The 22433-nt window shown below is 40.2% G+C and overlaps 1 protein-coding gene across 9 annotated transcripts in view; it reads left to right on the top strand.

Annotated features, from left to right (window-relative positions):
* Positions 1-22433, top strand: part of STAT4 (signal transducer and activator of transcription 4) — a 93795-nt gene that overhangs the window by 23699 nt on the left and 47663 nt on the right. The window contains exon 1 of one of the 9 annotated variants that reach the window (XM_032354228.1): positions 2553-2634. The exons of the other annotated variants lie outside the window; for them this stretch is intronic. Within the exon in view, the coding sequence (XP_032210119.1) occupies positions 2560-2634 (75 nt within the window). The 5' untranslated portion in view covers positions 2553-2559. Of the gene's footprint in view, positions 1-2552; positions 2635-22433 lie in introns of those variants that run through there. 9 annotated transcript variants of the gene reach the window in all.

The raw sequence follows: 22433 nt of genomic DNA, 5'->3' as shown, positions 1-22433 counted from the left end.
CTGCTTTCACCATGAAAGTTAATCATCATGGACTATTTTTAAAACATGCCACCTTTGTCTAAGTTGAATACCGTGAGCTTGAAAAAAAAAACTTTCCTATGAGGATATTCCTTCTAATTTAATGTAAATCTGCAATCATTTTATTAGAAGATAATTTTCTAGGCTACTCAGGGGTATTTGTTTCAAACCTGAAGTAACATTTCTGAATTTATCTGAATTTATATTTTTTATAAAGACTGAGCTGATTCTTCTTTATGTAAGCTTTAGATCTCAGAGTAATTCTACGGCAACAAGACTGACACCCAAAGGGCTTGTGAATCCAGTTTGGAATGTAATTGGTGCTATGATCCTCTAGAGAAGGGTGGGGCCAGGTCATAGGTCTAAAAGCGATGCGTCATCAAACTGTTTCCTTCTTGTCGGCACCACTGGACCATGGGCATCTGTCATCTTCACCTCGGGAATGAAATCAGTGAAAGGAAAACATAGAGGTTTCCATTCTGTCAGTTACACCCAAGGGTTCGGAGCAGAATACATTCCAAGCACATGAGGTTTTTCTGATGCTCCAACAACATTCAGACTCTTCTCCATGACCATACATTCATTTGAACCACAGGTTTCATGAACACAGGTTCATTAGTCCCATTTGACTAATCCCTTACTCCTGTAAGAACTAAGCAGCCCTGGAGAATGGACGCAATCTTATCTGACCTTTTCATGTAGCACCGATTCACTTAGCAATACGGGACCTGGCATAAAGACAGAGGACGTTTTTAGACCCTCCCCAGCCCGCCCCCAGGACTGGTGTATATTGCTGACTATATTTCTGGCATAACATATGTAAGAAAACACCAAATTCATCAAGAGCTTCTTTGCTCTCTGTGCATTGGTAGGACGTTGTTATTTCTGAGGACGGAGATCATGTACTCGCCCAGACTCCGAAATACTAAAGCGGGCTAAAATCGTTGTTGGGAACATGGAGCTGGAGGCCGCTGAACCGCTGCTCCTCTGGGAGCACCATTGCATGTGCAGATGAATAAGGACCACATGAGACACGGTAGAAATGGCCTGTAGGCTTCTGGGGAGTCCGATAAAGTGTCATCAAGCCCAAATCCAAAGCAGGTGTTTCAAAAACAGTAGAACTTCCAAGGTGTTGAAGCAGGGTGGACAGGTTCCAGCCTGCGCAAATGCACCAGGCAGAGGGACGTGTGGGGGACGCGCCTTTTAGAAAACTATGAGTCCAGCCGCTAGACTGCCTCGGTTGCTTTCCGGGAGTCACACTGAGTCATTACACGGACTAACCGCTGCCTTGGTTTTCTTTAATTTCCTGTCCGCCTGGGAGCCCCACAAGCTTTCTTCCTCAGCTGAAATACATCCAGTTTCTTGATCCCTTGGCTCAGGATAGTTTATAAACCTGACCTCCATCGTGAGGCACAACATGGCCACCAGCTAGGAAGCTAGGAAGAAGGGAGAGTCCCATGTACCAGCAGCTACTCCAGAGGCCGTCGGAGGGCATCACTGAGGTCAGAACTTTAAGCCCATCCAACTTCTGGCCTGCGTATGCATCTCTGCGAAATGGCTTCCCCAACAGACTGAAAGCTGGCAGATGGAGATGCTGTTTTTACCTCAGGTGGAGGAGGAGGCTGTGTTCAGATGCTTTTAGGAATTCAAATAACCACTAGGTGAAAACACATAAGTAAAAGGAAGACCTCCTTTGTGCTTGGTTTGGCAGGAAATCTAGAGTTCAATCTGACCTTTAAAAAAAATACCCTTTCTGTCATTCTGCTTGAAGTCATGAAAAAAACAAAACAGAACAAAACAAACCAAGGACACAACACAGATTAAATCCGACTCCACCTTCAGAGCCCAGATCAAATCACACTTTCTCACTGAATCAATTCCTAACGTCGAAGAAGAATCATTTTCTTCCCTGAGCTTTGAACAAAAGTTTTGTTCACACCACTCATAAAGCAGACATCTCATGGCTGCTTACACATCTACGTTTTGTATTAGACTGCGAGTTTTTGAGAGCCAACAGCCAGGAATCACTTTGACAAATGGGCTCTTTGTGAACCGATTTTTGATGAATTCACCTGCAGGTAGAATTTTATTTCATTCAACTTTGGCTCCCTAATACCTAGCAAAATCTCTGGCCTATAGCAGAGGCTCCATAAGTGTTGGTAGAATTGAAAAACAGATAAATATTTTTCTTTTTATAAAAGTAATGCATTTTCATGTTTGTTGACAAAAATAAAATCAAAGTATGGAGTCTAGAGGGGAAAAATCAATAAATTTACCTTTTCAAACACACAGACTAATGTACATCAGCATATCAGTTCTGAGAACAAAAAAGTAACAAAGTAACAGTAGCAACTAAGACAACACAGAAACCAAGACAGGAAATTTAGCCCATGAGAGAGGGAACCTACATTTCACCCACCCAACAAAACAGTATGGCTGCCCAACTGAATTGGACGTATAATTGCATCCTCTTGCATTTTTGTATTTGCTGTCTCCGCAAGAAATCCCCTAATCTCTGTATCCCTTAATGCCAGTGACCCTATGGCAGGTGAAAGATTGTGGCGGGAGAGCCCTGGGGCATTGACTGCAAATGGAAATGACGTCACATGTGATGAGGTATGTCAGGATGGCGTTCTCACTAGAACTGACTTCATATTTCTAATAAATGTTAGCTGAAAAATATGCAGAGAATGGAAAACACGAATTATGCAACTGAAAGTTGTGATTTCCTGTGCAACTTTAGGGAGGAGGTGAGAATAGAACAGTAAGAGAGAAACTACTCTTAAATACTTCTTTTTTGATGTATTGTTTCTTCTTTTAGTCTCCCCACTATCTCTACTGTCCGCAGAGTCTACTTCATGGTCTGTTTGTTACATTGTGTGTTTAAGCATCTTAGAGAAGCAACCTTTTAGATATGGAAAGGACCTTAGGCAAAAAGAATGTGTGTGTGTGTGTGTGTGTGTGTGTGTGTGTGTGTGTGTGTGTTGTGTTTAGGGAAAAGCACATCTTCTTGGTATATAGTCTCATTACCATGACTTTGATTAAGACTTCAGGCTATACATTTTTCTAAGTTTTATGTCTTACTCAACTTTAAAAATTGTATTAGCAGCTCAGCATTGAGCACACCACTTAAGGCTTGAGGTTTTCATGACTTTCACTGAGAAATATTCCCCCATGTAATTCTGTTGGGTAAACTAAGTCTGAAGCGCTAAGTTGTAAAACAATTGTGGCCTGAACTAAATCAGTAACAGCAGCTTCCTCTCTGTATGTCACACCTTTACTCAGACCACAGCTTTCTTAAGAAATTATGTATTTTAAACACCAGGTTTGATAACTAGAACCTCTAGAGGAACCTCCGACTGTCTATGGTAGTTTTGAACAGAAGGGAGAAGCATGTCAGAAATGGTGTGCATGACAACATTTTCTCTATATAAATCACTTTCTCTATTTTATTTTATTTATTTTTTTAAAGATTTTATTTATTTATTTGACAGAGAGAAATCACAAGTAGTCGGAGAGGCAGGCAGAGAGAGAGAGAGGGAAGCAGGCTCCCTGCTGAGCAGCGAGCCCGATGCAGCACTCGATCCCAGCACCCCGAGATCATGACCTGAGCCGAAGGCAGCGGCTTAACCCACTGAGCCACCCAGGCGCCCACTTTCTCTATTTTAAAAGACCTGTAACATTCTCTGCTGCTCTTGAGTAAACTTCCTCTGTGAAATAGTTACTTTCTAAAAAATTTAAAAATTTCCACAGATTTTTCATGATACAGGTTTTTGTGGTTATTTTTCTCTATACTATTTCTCTGGTCATTTTGCTGAAATTCCAAATTTGGAGCACTCTGTAAATTTTATCTATAGCTTATTTGATCTCTTTGCAAACAACAAAATACCAAAAGTGGCACCTCTTGCCTTCCTCCGTCTCCCTGTGGAGCCAAAAGTTTCCTAGATTTTCTTAAACCAATTCAGCCTCACTCAGATCTGGCTACCTTGCGCAAGCTTCTGTGTATTGTTTATATTTAAAGACTTTTTTATTGTACAAATTCAACACTTTCCCTTAAGTTCAATAAATTTTAAATGAGTTTTTGTCTCCCATGCCTCAGGCCCCTACCATAGTTCTCAAGGGTAAAGGAACAACTACAATATAGGTTCTCCAAAAGAAGCTCAGGTTCAAAAAAGGGAAAGATGGAGGAGATGGTGCTTGTTTGTTTCTCAGCAGCCAGAGGAGATGGTGCTTGTTTGTTTCTCAGCAGCCAGGTCAGCACCTGGCAATAGCTGTTGTCCAGGGCAAACTGACGGACGAAGGAATGAATGAAGGAGCAGCCATCGGCGGTAGCTCTGAGTGTTTGGATAGGATCTCCAGAAACATAGTTGTGGGCAAGTGTTACATGTGGGCAAAACCATGTATGCAAAGGCACAGAGATGGGACAGCAGTTGGGGGACACATAAAAACCTGGGTCGTGATTGTGGGCATCCTTGGCCCACTCCCTTGAGTCGTGGGAAAATGGGCCCGAACAATGGAGAATCATGGGAGCTGGAGGTGGGGCGCAGGCAAAAGATTGTTTTCCTTACTCTTCGTTCTGCTACGGGACTAGAAATTATGTGTTGAATCGGGGTTACAGAGTAATTATTAACTACTCTTAAGAAATGTCCTTAAGTTTTCCTTCTGTAGTCTGTGCAAAGAGCCCTAGGTCTGAAGCCAAGTGTCTGCTTTATTCCACTTTCAATGCCACCTTCATTAGCTGTTGACCTGTTCTCCCTCTGCCTCAGTTCTCTTAGCTGAAGAATGGGGGTAAGAGCAAGACTTACCTCACCTGGTTGTTAAAAATAAGACGGAAAAGTGACAACAGTAATAACAAAAGTTTCATTTTTCATAGATAGATGCCTTGTTTCTTTTGAGTTCATCATTATCCTGCATGTACATGCAGTGAGCCGTGTGATCTGTTTATGTAAAATACATATCTCCATACATGTGCACGTGTGTGTCTCAGAATAATGGTGAGCACTCAGTGTATGCGGGGCTTACTGTGCTCACACTTTCTTTAGATCGTTCAATCCTCACAACTCTGTGAGGTCATTACTGCTGTTTCCTCCATTTTACAGGTGAGAAAATTGAGGTGACAAAGGTCATGTAGCTAAGAGGTGAGACAAGATACAATCTCAGTTTTTCTGAATCTAGATGCTGTCTTGAGTCTTGACTCAAGTCAAGAGTTACACATGTAGATGATTTCTCCAAATTTTGTCTTTATATTTCTCTGAAAAAAATACAGTCTATGATCATTTTAAGGACTTTATCAAGATATGATGATCTACAATAAACACTTATTCAAAGTGTGCAAGTTAACAAGTTTTGACATAAGTATCCCCCATGGAACATTACCACAGTCAAGGTAACGGACATATCCATCGCTCCTAAGTTTCCTTGGACCCTTTGGGAATCCGTCCCTCCTGTTCCTCCTTGCCCTGTGCCCCACCCCCAGGCCACCATTTTGCTCATTAGAGATGAGTTCGCATTTTCTAGAATTTTAATGTAAATAGAAGCCCACATTTTTGGAACTTTTATAACAGGCTCCTTCACTCATCATTTTTTGGAGATTTATTCATATTTCTTCATGTATTAACAGTTCATTCCTTTTTGTTACTGAGTAGTGCTCCATTGTATGGATGTACTGAAACTTGTTTGTTTATGAAAATTTTTATTAATTCTCTATACCCTAGAATATGCACGAAGTAAAAACACCAATTACTTCCTTAAACAGTATTCTGTTACTTTGTTTATATTTATTTTAATACTTACTGTGCATGTTTCCCTGAAATACTAAGTAAGTATCTGAATGGAAAACGAATGAGATGGGCAGTTAAGATAGGAGAGACGGGGGGGTGGATAAAAAGTATATCCTGGGGGTGCCGGGGGGCTCAGTGGGTGAAGCCTCTGCCTTTAGCTCGGGTCATGATCTCAGGGTCCTGGGATCGGAGCCCCGAGTCAGGGTCTCTGCTCAGCGGGGAGCGTGCTTCCTCCTCTCTCTCTCTGCCTGCCTCTCTGCCTGCTTGTGATCTCTCTCCCTGTCACATAAATTAAAAATATTAAAAAATGCAGCCATCAAAAGAAATGAAATCTTGCCATTTGCGACAACATGGAGGGAACTAGAGCGTATCATGCTTAGCGAAATAAGTCAAGCAGAGAAAGACAACTATCATATGATCTCCCTGATATGAGGAAGTGGTGATGCAACATGGGGGCTTAAGTGGGTAGGAGAAGAATCAATGAAACAAGATGGGATCGGGAGGGAGACAAACCATAAGTGACTCTTAATCTCACAAAACAAACTGAGGGTTGCTGGGGGGAGGGGGGTTGGGAGAAGGGGGTGGGATTATGGACACTGGGGAGGGTATGTGCTTTGGGGAGTGCTGTGAAGTGTGTAAACCTGGTGATTCACAGACCTGTACCCCTGGGGATAAAAATATATGTTTATAAAAAATAAAAAGTTATTAAAAAAAATAAAAAAATATTAAAAAAGTATATCCCAGTTGTAATATCACTGCAGTCTTTATATAGAGAGAGATAGATAGATAGATACATCTATATATATGTAAATATATAAATATAAACATATATATATAAGATTTTATTTATTTGACAGAGAGAGAGTGCATGAGTGGGAGGGGGGGCAGCAGGCAGAGGCAGAAGGAGAATCAGGCTCCCAACTGAGCAGGGCATCCGACTGTGGGGCTCCATCCCAGGACCCTGGGATCAGGACCTGAGCTGAAGGCAGACACTTAACTGACTGAGCCACCCGGGCGCCCCTCACTGCAGTTTTTTTTAAAAATCATAGGTTAATTTTGTAATTTTCCTCTTATACGAATGCATATAAAATCTGTATTTTTGAATTCTGTGTGTAAAGTGCTATAAGTGAAATATTATATTTAAAATTAAAGTAACCCAATCTGGTGCTAGAAACTATAAAAACTCACTTGGTGATATGCGGCTTCAGAGTTGTGTCCAGTGGCACTCATGTGTCTTGTCTTCAGCAGCACCGTTTTAAGGGGTCAGTAAACTCTTGCTTAGGTACATCCCAGTATTACCCATTCCTGTTTTAACACTTTCCTTTTTTTTGTTTGTTTGTTTTGTTTTATGTGTGTATGGCTTTTGTTTGTTTGCTTTAGCACTTTTCGTACACTTTCTTCCCAGCATCTATCCCAGAGTCAAGCACAGAGCGGGCCCTGGGACGTTTGTTAAATAAATGCCCGCAGGGGCTTTTTCTTCCTAGCACTGGTATCGAGCCAAATCCATGGCTGTGCAGACAGAGGAAGAGACCCAGGGATTGTGTCACGGCCTTGTTCCCATGAGAAGAGGAAGGAGTGTCTCCCTGGGGGCCCCAGGCTGTGGTGTGGCTGGTGTTAGACGGTGCAGTGGTTAGATCCTCTGTGGGAGGTGACAGCACAGATTGGAAACCGAGGGTTTGAAGATTGTGGGCTTTCTTTGTGAATGGGACCCCTTGGGGAATGTAACATGTTATTAAGGACCACTTAGTAGCTAGAGTATGGCACACCCTCAGTTAGTAAACCCAATACCTTGCCACTATGAGAAGCCCAAGGCAGTTTCCAGGGAGTCCATCAAGAGACCCTGTGGGACTTGAAATGCACAGAAACGTGGCCGTGTTGAGTGAGAAAGAGAAAATGGCAGAGTTGTTTCCAACATCAGCAGGTTCGCTTTGGCACCGTTCCTGGGTCTGCACTGGGGCCATTTTCCAGCAGTGGTTTGTTCTGGGAGCGGCACCCATGCGCTGTGTGCCCTGGGCCTCCACTATCTGTACTGCCTCCCACGCCTCCTCCCCTCACAGAGGTGGGGCCGAAAACAAAAGCCGGAGTGGGAACTCTCAGTGACCCCGTAAGGCCAACAGTGGGGTTGTTTCTGAGAGATGGAGTGAGACGTGGGCAAGAACAGGACGGAAACATTTTAAGAACCCCTGGAAGAAGAGGAATCCAGTGCCATCGAAAAGTTAAACAACAGAGGATGTGTTTAAATGTCTCCCTCCACTGTTACGGAGAGACTTCTGGAGGGGCACGGAAGCCTGGTTTGAGTTCCGGGTCAGGCTCTGACCAGGTGAATGACCCAGGCGACCCAGGGAGGCCCTCTGCCTCGAGAACGCGCAGTTCTCCTATCCGTGAGCTCGTGCTTCACAGTACCTGTCGGCCCCAAAACTGCTTGGAAGAGAACTAACTGGGATCAGTGAGGACAGATCCAGAACTTCACACAAAGACAGTTTTCAGTAGATCTTTGTGGCGTGAGCGCCTGACGGAGGACTCTCCTCTTCGACATGCAAAGGGAAAATATTCTGGCTTCCCTCCTTCTCTTTCAAAAAATATTTAATCATACTTCATGTTTCTATGAAAAGCTCGAAGAATTTTCATCAAAGCTACTAGAATTCCCTTTCAGCCTCTGTTCTTTATTCATAAGATGGAGACAGTTCCCCGTGCCACCCAGGAACGCGTCCCCAGGCCGAGGAACCCCGGGAAGTCCGTGGAAGGGCTCGGCACACACCGGGTGCTCCGGTGCTCAAGAGTGCTCCTTTTCTCAGCTCTCACGTTGCTGATACCCGTCAGTGTGTGAATAATTCAGATAGGTGGAGTGTCTTTGATAAATAGGCAAGTAAACAAAGCTAATATTTTTGTGATTTTTCCATTTGAAACCCAGAGGTTTCTGTTTTTGCCAAATGGAAAAAGATGTGTCATGCATGCAATTGTATTTTTCCACATAGTTTAGTAGACATGGAAAATTCAATTAAGAAAAATGGTTTTGTTAGCGAGTCTCTATCAAATTTTTAAGGGCAACTACCCCCTGTTCTAGAATTTTAGGGGAGTTTCCATCAGTGAATCGTGCTTGTTTTGGCTGTGACCTTTTGGCTGGTTGAAACCTGTCAGGTCTGACCACAGAATCATGGTCCCAGGGCACATGTTTTCTCCCTCTAACCTATTCATCACCCGTATTTTGCTGATGCTGCCCAAAAGATTTCCTTTTTTTTAAGTGAGAAAAATTCACCTGCTTAGCTTTAAATAACTTGCACGCATGAATTTAAGTGAAACAAACCATAATTCACCTGCCCCTCGTCTTCTTCCCTCACTGCCTCCTGCTTTTCATTCCACAATGACTGACTTGTCCCAATTCCAAAATCAGTCCCTGCGCCTGTTTCTCAAAGTAACATGTGAGTGAAAACATACATTTCCCAAAGGATATTCATCTAGAACAATACCGTAACTACCATTACATTTATGGCTATGTGTTCTCCGTCTTCCCAAATAAGTTCCCTGAGGTCTGGTTGTGCCTCTTTAAGTTCAGCAATGAACAATCTCTTTATTTCGTCCTTGGTATGGCTGCATAAGTTGAAGGATTACTTTTCAGGGAACATGGAAATGACCTCTTTTTGTAAAGTATGGTCATTAACAAAGAAACGTTCTACAGAAACTGGGGCTCTTCAGCCTATAGAAATTAGGGGGATTTCCCCACATAATAAACATTTGCTGGAAAACCAGAGCTGTCGTTGTGATTCTCTTCCTGTGACCATACAGTAGAACAGCAGGAAGGGATGGTAACACCTGGATTGAAACCTTGAAAAACAAAGAAATCATGTTTTGAACGCTTCCACTTAGCCTGGGTAAACTGAAGCCACACACAGTGACCTTGAGAAAAAATACCACATCAAGACCACAATGTGGAAAAAGAATTTAAAAGCAATAGCATGTTTACGTGCACATGTGTTCATGAGTCAGATTGCCTAGGTTGCCTCCTGGGGCTGGTTGACCAGCTAAGTCCCTCTTAGTCCCTCTGCTCCTTGCTGTCTTTATCTTCCCCATCAAATGGGAGAGCGAAGTGCTGTGCCCTCATCACTGGGTTGTTGGATAGCTAGAGGACAAAATGCCTGTAGAGCACGGTTCCCGGCATTCAGAAAGCCCTCAGTAAATATTCCTTCATATACGGCATCTAGACCTGAAGATAAGTGACATGTTTCTTTAAGATTGGGAGCAGGCAGGCACCTGCGTGGCTCAGTTGGTTAAGCGACTGCCTTCGGCTCGGGTCATGATCCTGGAGTCCCAGGATCGAGTCCCAAGATCGAGTCTCATCGGGCTCCTTGCTCGGCAGGGAGTCTGCTTCTCCCGCTCACCTCTCTCCTCCCGTGCTCGCTCGCTCTCTCTCTCTCTCAAAAAAAAAAAAAAAAAAGATTGGTAGCAGGCAGGAAAATTACAAAGAATAAGGATGATTTGATGGGTTTCAGCCCATAAACTGGTTTCCAGCATATATTGAGGCCAACACACCAGATTTAGCCCTGGGGATAAGAGGATGACCATCACACCAAAGAGATCACAAGAACAAGAAGGTAAATCTCTGAAGCTTTTAAACATTTTTCATCTTAGTGACCTCCCTGGACACTACATTAAAAAAGCATATATTTTGTCCAATCACAAGTTTCTACTGATGAGGTTAAGTGTAGAGAAGCATTTGAATTCAGTGAATACACCAATCAGTATCAACTCCAGGATCGCTTGGCCGACACACACTGGGTATGTCCCCGAGCACTGACATGTCACCTTTTTAGACAGTAGCATCCTTGCACAGTTCAGTTCTCTAGATCTTTCTCACTGGGAGGGTTCCAGGAGTGCCCCCACAGAAAAATGAGAGTTTCCCACATACCATGCTGTGCTTCACGGGATCGGGCCTCATTCGAATGCAGAGCGCAGATTCGCGCTGGCCCTGAAGGATGTGTGTGTGCTTTGCCTAAAATGATTTGTTGACTTGTGTGTACTTTTCTTCAGAAAGCTCCTTGAATTGGACACATTTTAATTTTTTTTCTAAGCAGCCAGTAAACCATGAAACTTAAACAGAATTAGGCATGTGTTTTGATTTGTCTTCTGCTCTGCCAAGTTGGAAGAGTTCCCAGTACCAAGTGATTTATTTGCCAGCAAAACTGCAAAAGCACAAATGAGACCCCAGGGGTTATGAGTTCTTTTGTAATATCTGTGTTCTGATGGATGGCTAATTACTTTTGGCTTGAGACAGGTTGATAGCAAAACAAAAATTAAGAGAGCTAGCATTCTAACGCCGTTTAATTCAGCTCCGAATGTTACCAATGATTCCATTGAGGCCACAGTGACCTGACTGAAATCCTCTCCCAGTAACAGAAAGCCGATCAACCGACCATCTTCCTCCTGCTCTTTCTCCCACAATTTTCACAGGAAACACCAATGATACACCCACAGACTCAGACCATCACAAGCCCCCCATGCTGATGCCAACACTACCCCTCTCCAGAAGTTAGCGGAGATTTATTGTCCATTCATGTCTACTAGCGAGGTTCATTAAATACTATATTTAGAAACAAGGAACAACCTAAATGTCTGTAAGAGGGAAATGGTTCCACAGATTTTGCCTGGGGAGATGATCTAGTAGTTTAACCTTATTTAACACCATGTTTTTGAAGACTATTTAATGACATGGAAAAATAATCCTGGTGTGTTATTTACTAAGTGAAAACTGTAGAATACACACTTTTACATCATACTATACATATTTTTTAAATAATTTTAAAAATCTGGTAGGAAAAACATAAAAATGTTAATGATGCTTATCTTTAGTGGGTAAAATTGGGGATGATTTTTATATCTCTATGTATACTTTCCCTGTGTTTTATATATTTTATTCATTGGATATGGTTATATTTATAATCTGGAAGATGAAGAGTGCTAGCTCAAGCAATCCAATGTATTCATAATCAACTGGAAGAAGGGAGCTGTACAAACTATACTTTTTTCTTTTAAAGAATATGTCAGCATGAATATGATGCATAATCTATGTGCCATCCACTCATAGCTTTGGCTTGGGTAGGAAAGTGTGATGGCTTTGGCTTTTATTTTGAAGTGAGAACCACTGGACAGCTTTGGGAGATGAGTGGCTTGACCCAACTTAGATTTTAACAAGATTACTCCGGTGGCCATGTTTAGCCAGGCCAACCAAGGATGGTCGTGGTAGACAAGGTAGTGAGTGGAGTGGGATTTCAGCTAGTTATACCTTACAGTGTTAGATCTTAGATTTTAAAAAGTATTTTCCCACAACTATTCTTTATTATGTGGCGATTTAAATATTTCTTTTATATATATATTTCATAAATCAAGTCTGTTTTACCTTTCCTTTTCCGATACCTGCTCCCTACTAATAGTTGCTCTGTCTCTATGGAGAGTAACCAAGGTTTCAGACTATGAATTTCAGAGACTCATCAAGGCAAATAGATTGAAATAAAAAATTCAAAAGCATAATATGAAAAGAAGGAGATGGTACCTAAGATCAGATGTGTTTCTCAGGAGAGAAAAAGAGAAACTGGGGTAGAATTAAATTTGTGTTGGACACAGGAAAGGATAGAATTGATACCACATATAATAAATGGGCAACGTGGAAGGCACACTTGAAGCACACAATGTAGGGAAGTGCAGGAAAATAGTATGTGAAAATCAGAGGTGGAAGGCCCAAAACATATAATTAAAGAGACCAAAACAAATGGAACAAAAATAACAATCAAAAATATATTCTGGGGCGCCTGGGTGGCTCAGTGGGTTAAAGCCTCTGCCTTCAGCTCAGGTCACGATCCCAGGGTCCTGGGATTGAGCCCCGCATCGGGCTCTCTGCTCCGCGGAAAGCCTGTTTCCTCCTCTCTCTCTGCCTGCCTCTCTGCTTACTTGTGATCTCTGTCTGTCAAATAAATACATAAAAATTAAAAAATATATATATATATATTCTGGAGGCATCTGGCTGGCTCAGTCGGTAGGGCATGCAACTCTTGATCTCTTGATCTCAGGGCTATGAGTTTAGAGGGACTATGATTAGAGGGACAACTTAAAACAAAACAAAACTATATATATATATATATATATATGGAATATAGCATATAAATATATATATGGGATATAGTGTGTGTGTATATAAATATGTGTGTGTGTGTGTGTGTGTGTGTGTGTGTATACACATACATACATACAGAAGAATACTTTTCTGGGTTGCCAAAAAACAAAACAAAACATCTGGAGGTAGAGTTGAGAGATTTAATGAAGTTATGCTACATTCCCTATTCTGACATGGAATTTCAAAAGCTTGCCTTTTACTCCAGAACTAGAAATGAGGTCTCAATCACAATGTCATGCAGCTGTGGTGTCTTGTGATGAGTGCAAATGAAACTGACAGAATTAGAGAAGGAGCCCCTGGGAATTGTGCATAACCCAGCCCATGCTCTCGACGCCGCAGCACACGGGGAGAGAGCAGATCTGAAGGTGAACCCACCCACCAGGTGGCTACTGTGGAAACACAGTGGAGAACCACTATGTGCAAAAATAACTTCTGATAAAATCAAAGGTTATCGCTAGAAGCATGCCAAACTATCTTGTCACCTTCCAAAAATAGTGGAGAAGGTGAAAGGAAAGAGTGTGGATTGCATAGTGCAAGACAGGCAAAGGAAGTAGAAATGCAGGTGGCAAAATAAAACGAAATCTATTAAATGCAGCAATGAATCCAACTGGGTTAAGCTCTCTTTAAAAACAAGATTTTCACTTCAAATCCAAACAGAAAATTCAGTAACATACTATTTACAAGCAACCCCTAAAATGAGGCTCCAGGAGAGTTAAAAGTAAAAGGCAAGGCAAAGATCTATCCAGCAAATGCAGACAAAAGGAAAGCACGGCCACTATGTATGATGTGATAATACCATTATAAAATAGAAATGAGGCCAAATAGCTGACATTTCTTTAGCATTAAGGACCTTATGACATCTCATTTAATCCTCACGATGGTTAGGAGGTTGTTAGGCAGTGTCAAATTCCAGTCCAAAAGCAGTCATCAGGACAAATATGATATGACTGTAAGAGACAATTTTAAATGAGCATCTACCATTCACAGATCAGTATGCAACAAAGCATTCTGAATCAACACGTGAAGCAGAAGATATAATAAACGCAAGATATGAGATAAGTCAAGGAGTCATGGGACACTTTAAGACCATTTTTTCCACTTCTGACTTATCAAGTAGGCAAAAACAAGTGAACAAGATCTAAGTGCTATTATTTAATGAAGTCAGTTTAGCGATATATCATAGCATTTTAATGGTGAAAATCGCAAATAATCTAAATGCCAACAGTGGAGAATTTATTAAAAGAATCAGACGAGAACTAAGATAACCATCTAACAGCTATTAAAATGATATTATAGATGGTTATTACACAGTTAAAATGCTAAAAAAATGATATTATAGATGTTTAATAACATTATTATCAATTAAATGGTAAAGCAGATACATAATGGGATGTGCTCTGAATTTTATTTTTTTAAAGTGTGTGTAAACGTATGTAAATGTACACACAGAGAAAATAAACTAAATGGGTACATCAAAATATTGACATCAATTATCTCTGGATGTTGTGATTATGGGTGATTGTATTTTCTCACTGGTTTTTCCCACTTGAAAATTTTCTTCAAAGGGTATTTTGCCTCTGCAATCAGAGAAAAACATAAATGACCTTTGCTTAATGATTGAGTGTGATCTTACAAACATCCCACTTGATTTCCACAACCTAGGAGAGAAAGGGTACAGATTTTACAGGGGATGAAATCAAGGCTCAGAGAGAGGTAATGTAGCTTTTTTTTTTTTTTTTAATGTCATAGTAAGTGGCTGGACTGGGGTAAAACCCTGACTTCTGACCTCAAATTCTGAGGACTTTCCAGGACATTCTTCTGGGTAAACCATGTCCCCACAAAGGCCTTGTATAAATGTGCTGGTTCAGCATGTCAAATGACTGAGATACTGAGGTAATAAAATAGAGAAACCTATACAGCTTAGTAGGATCTTGCATCCAAGCTGATAGGAGAGAGTGGCTGTATTTAATTAGCTCTATGTGAGCAAGAAACTAAGGGAGTGAGATCCTACGTACTGGTGGAAGCCGAAAGTGGAAATAATCATGGAAGCCAGGTCAGCTTCACAGTCTTTGTCACCAAGGGACAAATTCACCTGGTTAGCATCTTTTCTAGAGGTGCCCTGATAGAAAAAGATAATCTAGACATAAAGATGTTAGTGTGGCTTGCGTTTTAGGCCAGTCTAAAGACCAATTTGAAGTGTCACCCTGGGTACCTGGAAGCCAAAAGTGGTATTCATTGGTATAGAACTGGGTCTGCAACCGGGCTTTCTGTTCACGGTTTAGTGATAGGTCATTTGTGTCACTTGCCATTATTTATTGACTACTAGCAATTTTTCAATTTCCTTTTCTCTCAGTTGCTGGATAGGTTGTATTGATACTTCTGCTGCAGTTCAAAATACATTGCAGAGTTTTGTTCAATGTATACCTTACAAGGACACTTTGAGGGTTGCTTTGTACATGTCAACAATCTTCAGAGAATGGTTACATTTCTTCATATTGGAATGATTTTTCCACTTTTGCTTTAGTAGTTCTAATTTTCACCCAATATGTAAATTAATAAAAGTTTTTACTAATGGAATTTTTGTTGTGAGACTAGTTTTTACATTTTTTTCAACTGCTTAATACAAATCTTTGTAAATATTCAAACAATGAAAAGTCTGACACTAAAAATCCCCTGAAATTCCATCAAAATAAGATAACCACAATGAACATTTTAGTCATTGCCTTCTCATACCTTTACCGAGTACACACTCATATAATTTACCATAAATTAGGTATTAAATATATACTGCTTTTTTATTGTAAACTTTTTTTCTTTTTTCCCCTTTCCTCCATCCATGCCATCACCTCCAAAGATATCATTGATAACCAATGGGTGTTCCTCCATACCTATCCCTGATTACGTAAATAAAACAGGAAAATGTACAATTTATCCCCATTTGTATCATGTGTATGTCTATGGAATTCTGTAAATGGGGAAGTCGAGATTTTGTCCTTTACAAAAATGAAGTTTTATTACTCATTTCTCTGCTTTCCAAAGTTTACCTAAAGAAATCTCTACATTTTAATGGTAACAAATTTTCCGTGGCATGGATGTGCCCCAGTTTATTGAGCCATTCCTGTTAGGTGGGCAAACACTTTACCTCCAGGTTTTCTTGATCATATACAGTGTTGTAACAAATAACCTTGTGCATGCATTCTTACAGGCTAATGCTCTTCTTTTTGTGGGCTAGATTCCTAGAAATGGGCTTGCTAGTGAAAGGCATAAGTATTTTAAATTGCAGGAGGTAGCGTCAGATTGCTTTCCAAATAGGTTGTAAAATTTACATTTCCATCAGTACAGTGTATGAGGCCCCTCTGCTCCATATCTCCATTAACAGTAGGTATTTCCCTTTTTTTTTTTTTCATTTTTGCCTACCTGATGGTTGAGAAATAATATATCTCTTTCTATCTTAAATTTGCTTCTCTCTGACTGGGGCTGGGCATTCTTTCTCACGTTTATTGGTTATTTGGATGTGCTTTTCTGTCATTCTCCTATTTACTTTGTTCTCTTGGGCTTTCTCATCACTTTCAAGGATTCTTGATATATTAGGAATAAACCCATGCTTATATGGTCAATTCATCTATGACAAAGGAGGCAAAAATATACAGTGGAGAAAAGACAGTATTTTCAATAAATGTTGGGAAAACTGGACAGCTGCATACAAAAGAATGAAACTGAACCGCTTTCTTACACCATACACAAAAATACAAAATGTATGAAAGACCTAAATGTGAGACCTGAAACCATAAAATTCTGAGAAGTAAACAGGCAGTAATTTCTTTGACATCAAGTGTAAAAAAAAATTTTTAGTTATGTCTCCTGAGGTGAGAGAAACAAAAGCAAAACTAAACTACTAGGACTACATCACAATAAAAAGCTTTTTTGCAGTAAAGGAAACCTTCAACATGACAATGTACTGAATAGAAGAAGATACTTGCAAATGATAAATCTGATACTGGCTTAGCAGCCAAAATATATAAAGGGCTTACAGAACTCAACACTGAAAAAACAAATAAATAAATCCAATTTGAAAATGGGCAGAGGACCCTAGTAGACATGTTTCCAAAGAAGACATAGAGAAGGCCAACAGATGCATGAAAAGATGCTCAGCATCACTAGTTATCGGGGAAATGGAAATCAAAACCACAATGAGGTATTATCTCATACCTGTCAAGAATCAAGTGTTGGTGAGGATGTGGAGAAAAAGGAAGCCTTGTGCGGTGTTATGGGAATGTGATTTGGTGCAGCCACAATGAGAAACAGTGTGGAGGTTCTTCAAAAAATGAAAATGAGAAGTACAATACAATCCAGTAACTTCACTACAAAGGGAATGAGAACACTAATTCAAAAGGATGTATGAACCTCTGTGTACTACAGCATTGGTCATAAATGCCAAGATATAGAAGCAACCAGAGTGTCCATCCATCCATAGATGAACAGATAAAGAAGATGTGGTATGAATAGACAATGGAATATTATGCAGTCATTAAAAAAGAATGAGATCTTGTGACCTGCCACAACGTGGATGGACCTAGTGGGTATAAGGCTAAGTGAAACAAGTCAGAGAAAGAAAGTTAAATACCACATGATTTCAGTCACATGTGAAATTTAAGAAACAAAACAAATGAACAAAGTTAAAAAAAAGACAAAAAACCTCAGACTGTTAAATAGAGAATAAACTGGTGGTTGCCAAAGGTGTGTGTGTGGGTGGGATGGGGTGGAAATAGATACATACATACATACATACTCTTGTGATGAGTGCTGAAAAATGCATAGAATCATTGAAGCATTATACTGTACACTTGAAACTAATACAACATTATGCTAATTATACATCAATAAAAAATGTTTAGTATTTTTAAAAGTATCTTTCAGGGTAAATAGCTCTTTCATATGAGTTATTGATATTTTCCTCAGTCTATCATGTGTCTTTTGGTTTTATTATATCTTTTTCCATACAAAAAGTATTCAAATGTACTGAAAAACCCATGAATATTTATGATTTAGAAATACAGTACACTTCCTAGTATATGGGAAGTCCTCCTCCTCCTCCCAACTTGGAGACAATGGCCTGGTGGTTAATTGATTGGAAGCACACACTGGTGTCAGACTGAATCCTGGCTCCAAGTTACTTCACATCTCTCAGTTAACCTATCTGTAAATTGGGATGATAATATTTATTACAAACAGTTGTCATGAGGATTAAATGAAGCAAAACAAAAAAACACTTAGAAAACTTCCTGACCTATTTTAAGCACTAAAAAATTAGCCTTTGCAGTTTCTTAACTGTTGTGCAACATTTCTTTCGTATGAACGTTATTGACTCTCCCCTTCAACCCAAACCCTCTGAAAGCGACTCTTGCGAGTCTAACTTCAATTGCATTAAATGTATTTTGAGACATCTAACATTTTGGGACAATTAACATTTTTAAGATACTGTGTATCACATCCTGGAATTCTGGTATGTTTATCCTATGTTATGTTTTTAATTTATGCACTCTTAGATCTCATTGATCTTTTTTCATTTTTATTTTTTAAAGATTTTAGTTATTCAAGAGAATGCATACACAAGCAGGGGGAACAGCCAGCAGAGGGAGAGGGAGAAGCAGGCTCCCTGCTGAGCAAGGAGCCCGACCTGGTCTTGATTCCAGGACCCTGGGATCATGACCTGAGTCAAAGGCAGACATTTAACTGACTGAGCTATCCAGGCACCCCTTAGATCTCATTTAAAATCTTCAATATGATGCTAGTTTATTTCAGATGACTTGAACATTTCTTGTTAAATTTATTCCTAAGTTTTAAAAATTATTTTTCTTATTAGTCTGATTGTAAAATTTCCCCCATTTCCAGTTCTAGAGGGCTTATTGCCATTGAAGGAAAAAAACATGTCAGCTTGTTTATTCATTCTAGAATATTTTAACAGTCTCTTGTTTTTGCTGTACATACAGTTATATCATCAGCACAGAGATGTGTGTTTACCTTCTTTACCAAGATTGACATTCAGTGTTCCATTTTCCTGTCTTTAGAGTCTTGTCTTAATACTCTGTAATTGTGACAATGATGTATCCTTGTTATCACAAGAGAAGAAGTGGCAGGGTGACCGACATAAGCCCAGGACACTGATTCCTTTACCATCAATAAAAGATGTGTCTTACCATACAGAAAGCAGGAGATTCAGCTTGGGTATGAATTCATGGAAAATCCTCACGGTTCACGTCTCTCCAGGGCAGCCTCACTACCAATGATACTGGCCAACCAGGGTGGGGATCCCATCAGACCTTTGAGAAGCAAATTTGCCATCTCCTGAAGTATTTCATACCTGCTGTCCTCTTCCAAGTACTCTCAAGACTCTGGTTTCATCTTCCTGGCTACTGGGGACACATGACTAATAAACTCAGTTAGGAGTTTAATTTATTCACCGCATCATTTGATCATTCAACATACGTTTACAAAGTTCCTGGAAAGGGACACCTCTTTCAGGATTAGTCTTGAAGAAGACCAAGCCCTACTTTTGAAAGATACGGAGTCTAGATGGGGAATCAGATACAGAACTAAATAACGGAGCCGCCTTGTGAGAGGCTTTACAATACAAGTAGATGTCAAGATGTCAAGATGTCTGGAATTCCAGACCAGGGTCTGGAATTTTATCCTTCTTTCAAGCTAACAAGTGAGCTTGTTGTTTTCATAGGTGCTAAAAAAAAGACATGTCTCTGGACCAGAGACAGCAACTTGATTATTGACGGCCAAAGCAGGGCTCTGAGCTTCACGCTCATTTGCGTCAGTTCCCCCACCTGCCCTGAGTCCTGGGGTGAAGCTCTGGGCCCATCATGGTTGTCTGCACACTCAGTGGATTGTATTACAGGAGAACACCCAACTTGAGGAATTCTCTGTTTTTATAGGTAGGCAAAGCAAGCCCACTCTTTACCTGGGAGAGACTTGACTTCGTCTAAGGTTACTTGCTGGAGATGCAACCCTGAAAGATGAGTAAAGGACAGCCAGGGTCTTGCCATCTTGCCACTTCCAGCAAGATCATGCAGGGACACCCAGGGTCCATGTAGCGTAACTGCCAGAGGTATTAAGACCCCTGTTGTCTCAGGAAGCGATTTAATAATTTTCTAATCAAATATATGCTCCCTTTCTATTGGTTTGTTTACTTTTCCCCTGTGGCTAGCTACCCTGAGGTTTCAATAAAGCATGGTTAGTCCTTGAAGAGATTTATCATTGAAGCTATTATAATTTCCAGGGAAAATAAAATTAAATGCAGCTGTGGCTTAAGGGGTTTGGTTAAATAAAGAAGGAATGCATTTTTTGAAAGGCAGTAATGATTTGGCGAGGTCATCGTTTATAGAATAAATACACCTAGATTTGAAGGGTTTCTTCTACCTAACTTCCCAGTTCTATGACTTTCCGCAAATGACATAACCCTTGGGCTTCCTATGTACCTTTCAGGTTATTGTCAGCATTAAAAACAAAGCTTATGAAGTCCCCTGCATATAATGGGTATTCAGTAAATGGCAGGTTCTATTACTGTTATGTTCAAACATATAAATGGTAAGTAGAGTTTGTTAACATCTATCTTGTGTTCTTCCTGTCATTTTGAGTTAAGCAGTTCATTTATCTCTTAATTCCAAGGCTGTGAATTCCCGAGGAGCACTGAATTTTAGTCATAATTATCTAAGCACCTAACTCTTTTTTTCCTCCTTTCAAAGTTTCAAAGCCAACAATGTTTTAAAAAACCTTTCCATATGATAATTGACTCTCTCTGCTTGACTGATTTCACTCAGCTTAATCTCTTCCAGTCCTGTCCATGTTGCTACAAAAGTTGCGTATTCATCCTTTCTTATGGAGGCACAATACTCCATAGTATGGTATGGTCCATAGTATGGACCACATCTTCCTTATCCATTCGTCCGTTGAAGGGCATCTTGGTTCTTTCCACAGTTTGGTGACTGTGGCCATTGCTGCTATAAACATTGGGGTACAGATGGCCCTTCTTTTCACATCTGTATCTTTGGGGTAAATGCCCAGGAGTGCAATTGCAGGGTCATAGGGAAGTTCTATTTTTAATTTCTTGAGGAATCTCCACACTGTTCTCCAAAGAGGCTGCACCAACTTGCATTCCCACCAACAATGGAAGAGGGTTCCCCTTTCTCCACATCCTCTCCAACACATGTTGTTTCCTGTTTTGTTAATTTTGGCCATTCTAACTGGTGTAAGGTGATATCTCAATGTGGTTTTAATTTGAATCTCCCTGATGGCTAGTGATGATGAACATTTTTTCATGTGTCTGATAGCCATTTGTATGTCTTATTGGAGCATAACAAATAGCATGGAGGACAAGGGGAGATGGAGAGGAGAAGGGAGTTGGGGGAAATTGGAAGGGGAGGTGAACCATGAGAGACTATGGACTCTAAAAAACAATCTGAGGGGTTTGAATTGGTGGGTGAGTGGGAGGTTGGGGTACCAGGTGGTGGGTATTATAGAGGGCACGGATTGCATGGAGCACTGGGTGTGGTGCAAAAATAATGAATACTGTTACACCGAAAATAAATTAAAAATAAATTAAACATAATAATAATAAATCCTCCAAGGTAAAAAAAAATAAAAAAATAAAAATAAAAAAATAAAAAACCTTTCCATAGTCAAGCAAAGAGAAAGATCTGATATGAAGATGTATGTGTAATTTATCACTTCTTGTTTAGTTTTAATCATAAAAGTAACACATGCTCAAAATTTTCAAAAATTCTAATAATGCCAAAGAATTGAGGTAAAAGTGAAAATTCCCATTCCCCCCAATCCCATTTCCCTGAGGATAATCATTAGAGTTTGATGTGTTCCTCCAGGTTTTTCCTATGCATGCAGAGTGTAGTGTTAATTATTTCCAGAGATCGTATGAATCATGCTCAGGTGAAAGCACTATATTATTATTTCTAATCGCTAGCTTGTGGGTTTTTTTTTTTTTTAATTCAAAGCAGCTTTTAGTGTACTTATGTTCATGCACAAGTTAGTCCTAAAGAAATGACAAGAAAGTCCCTACTCTTTAACGTTCTGAAAGCCCCAAATACATAGTCTTCCTTTTTCTGGAGTTTTTTTATTCATGTAAATATATTTTCTCAAGCATAACGCAGTCCTCATTATCTTTATAATCAGAATTTTCGTTCATTTCTGTGAAACTAATAGAAAGATTTTTCTTTTAATTTATTTGACAGAGAGATCACAAGTAGGCAGAGAGGCAGGCAGAGAGAGAGGAGGAAGCAGGCTCCCTGCCGAGCAGGGAGCCCCATGCGGGGCTCGATTCCAGGACCCCGGGATCACGACCCTAGCCGAAGGCAGAGGCTTTAACCCACTGAGCCACCCAGGTGCCCCCCAATAAAAAGATTTTTATCTTCTATTTGACTTACCTTTTGTGAGCTTTAAACTTTCCTAATACC

This window comes from Mustela erminea, chromosome 8, assembly GCF_009829155.1.
Source record: "Mustela erminea isolate mMusErm1 chromosome 8, mMusErm1.Pri, whole genome shotgun sequence".
NCBI classification, from domain to species: Eukaryota; Metazoa; Chordata; class Mammalia; order Carnivora; family Mustelidae; genus Mustela; species Mustela erminea.
This window is presented reverse-complemented; position numbering and strand designations above follow the sequence as displayed.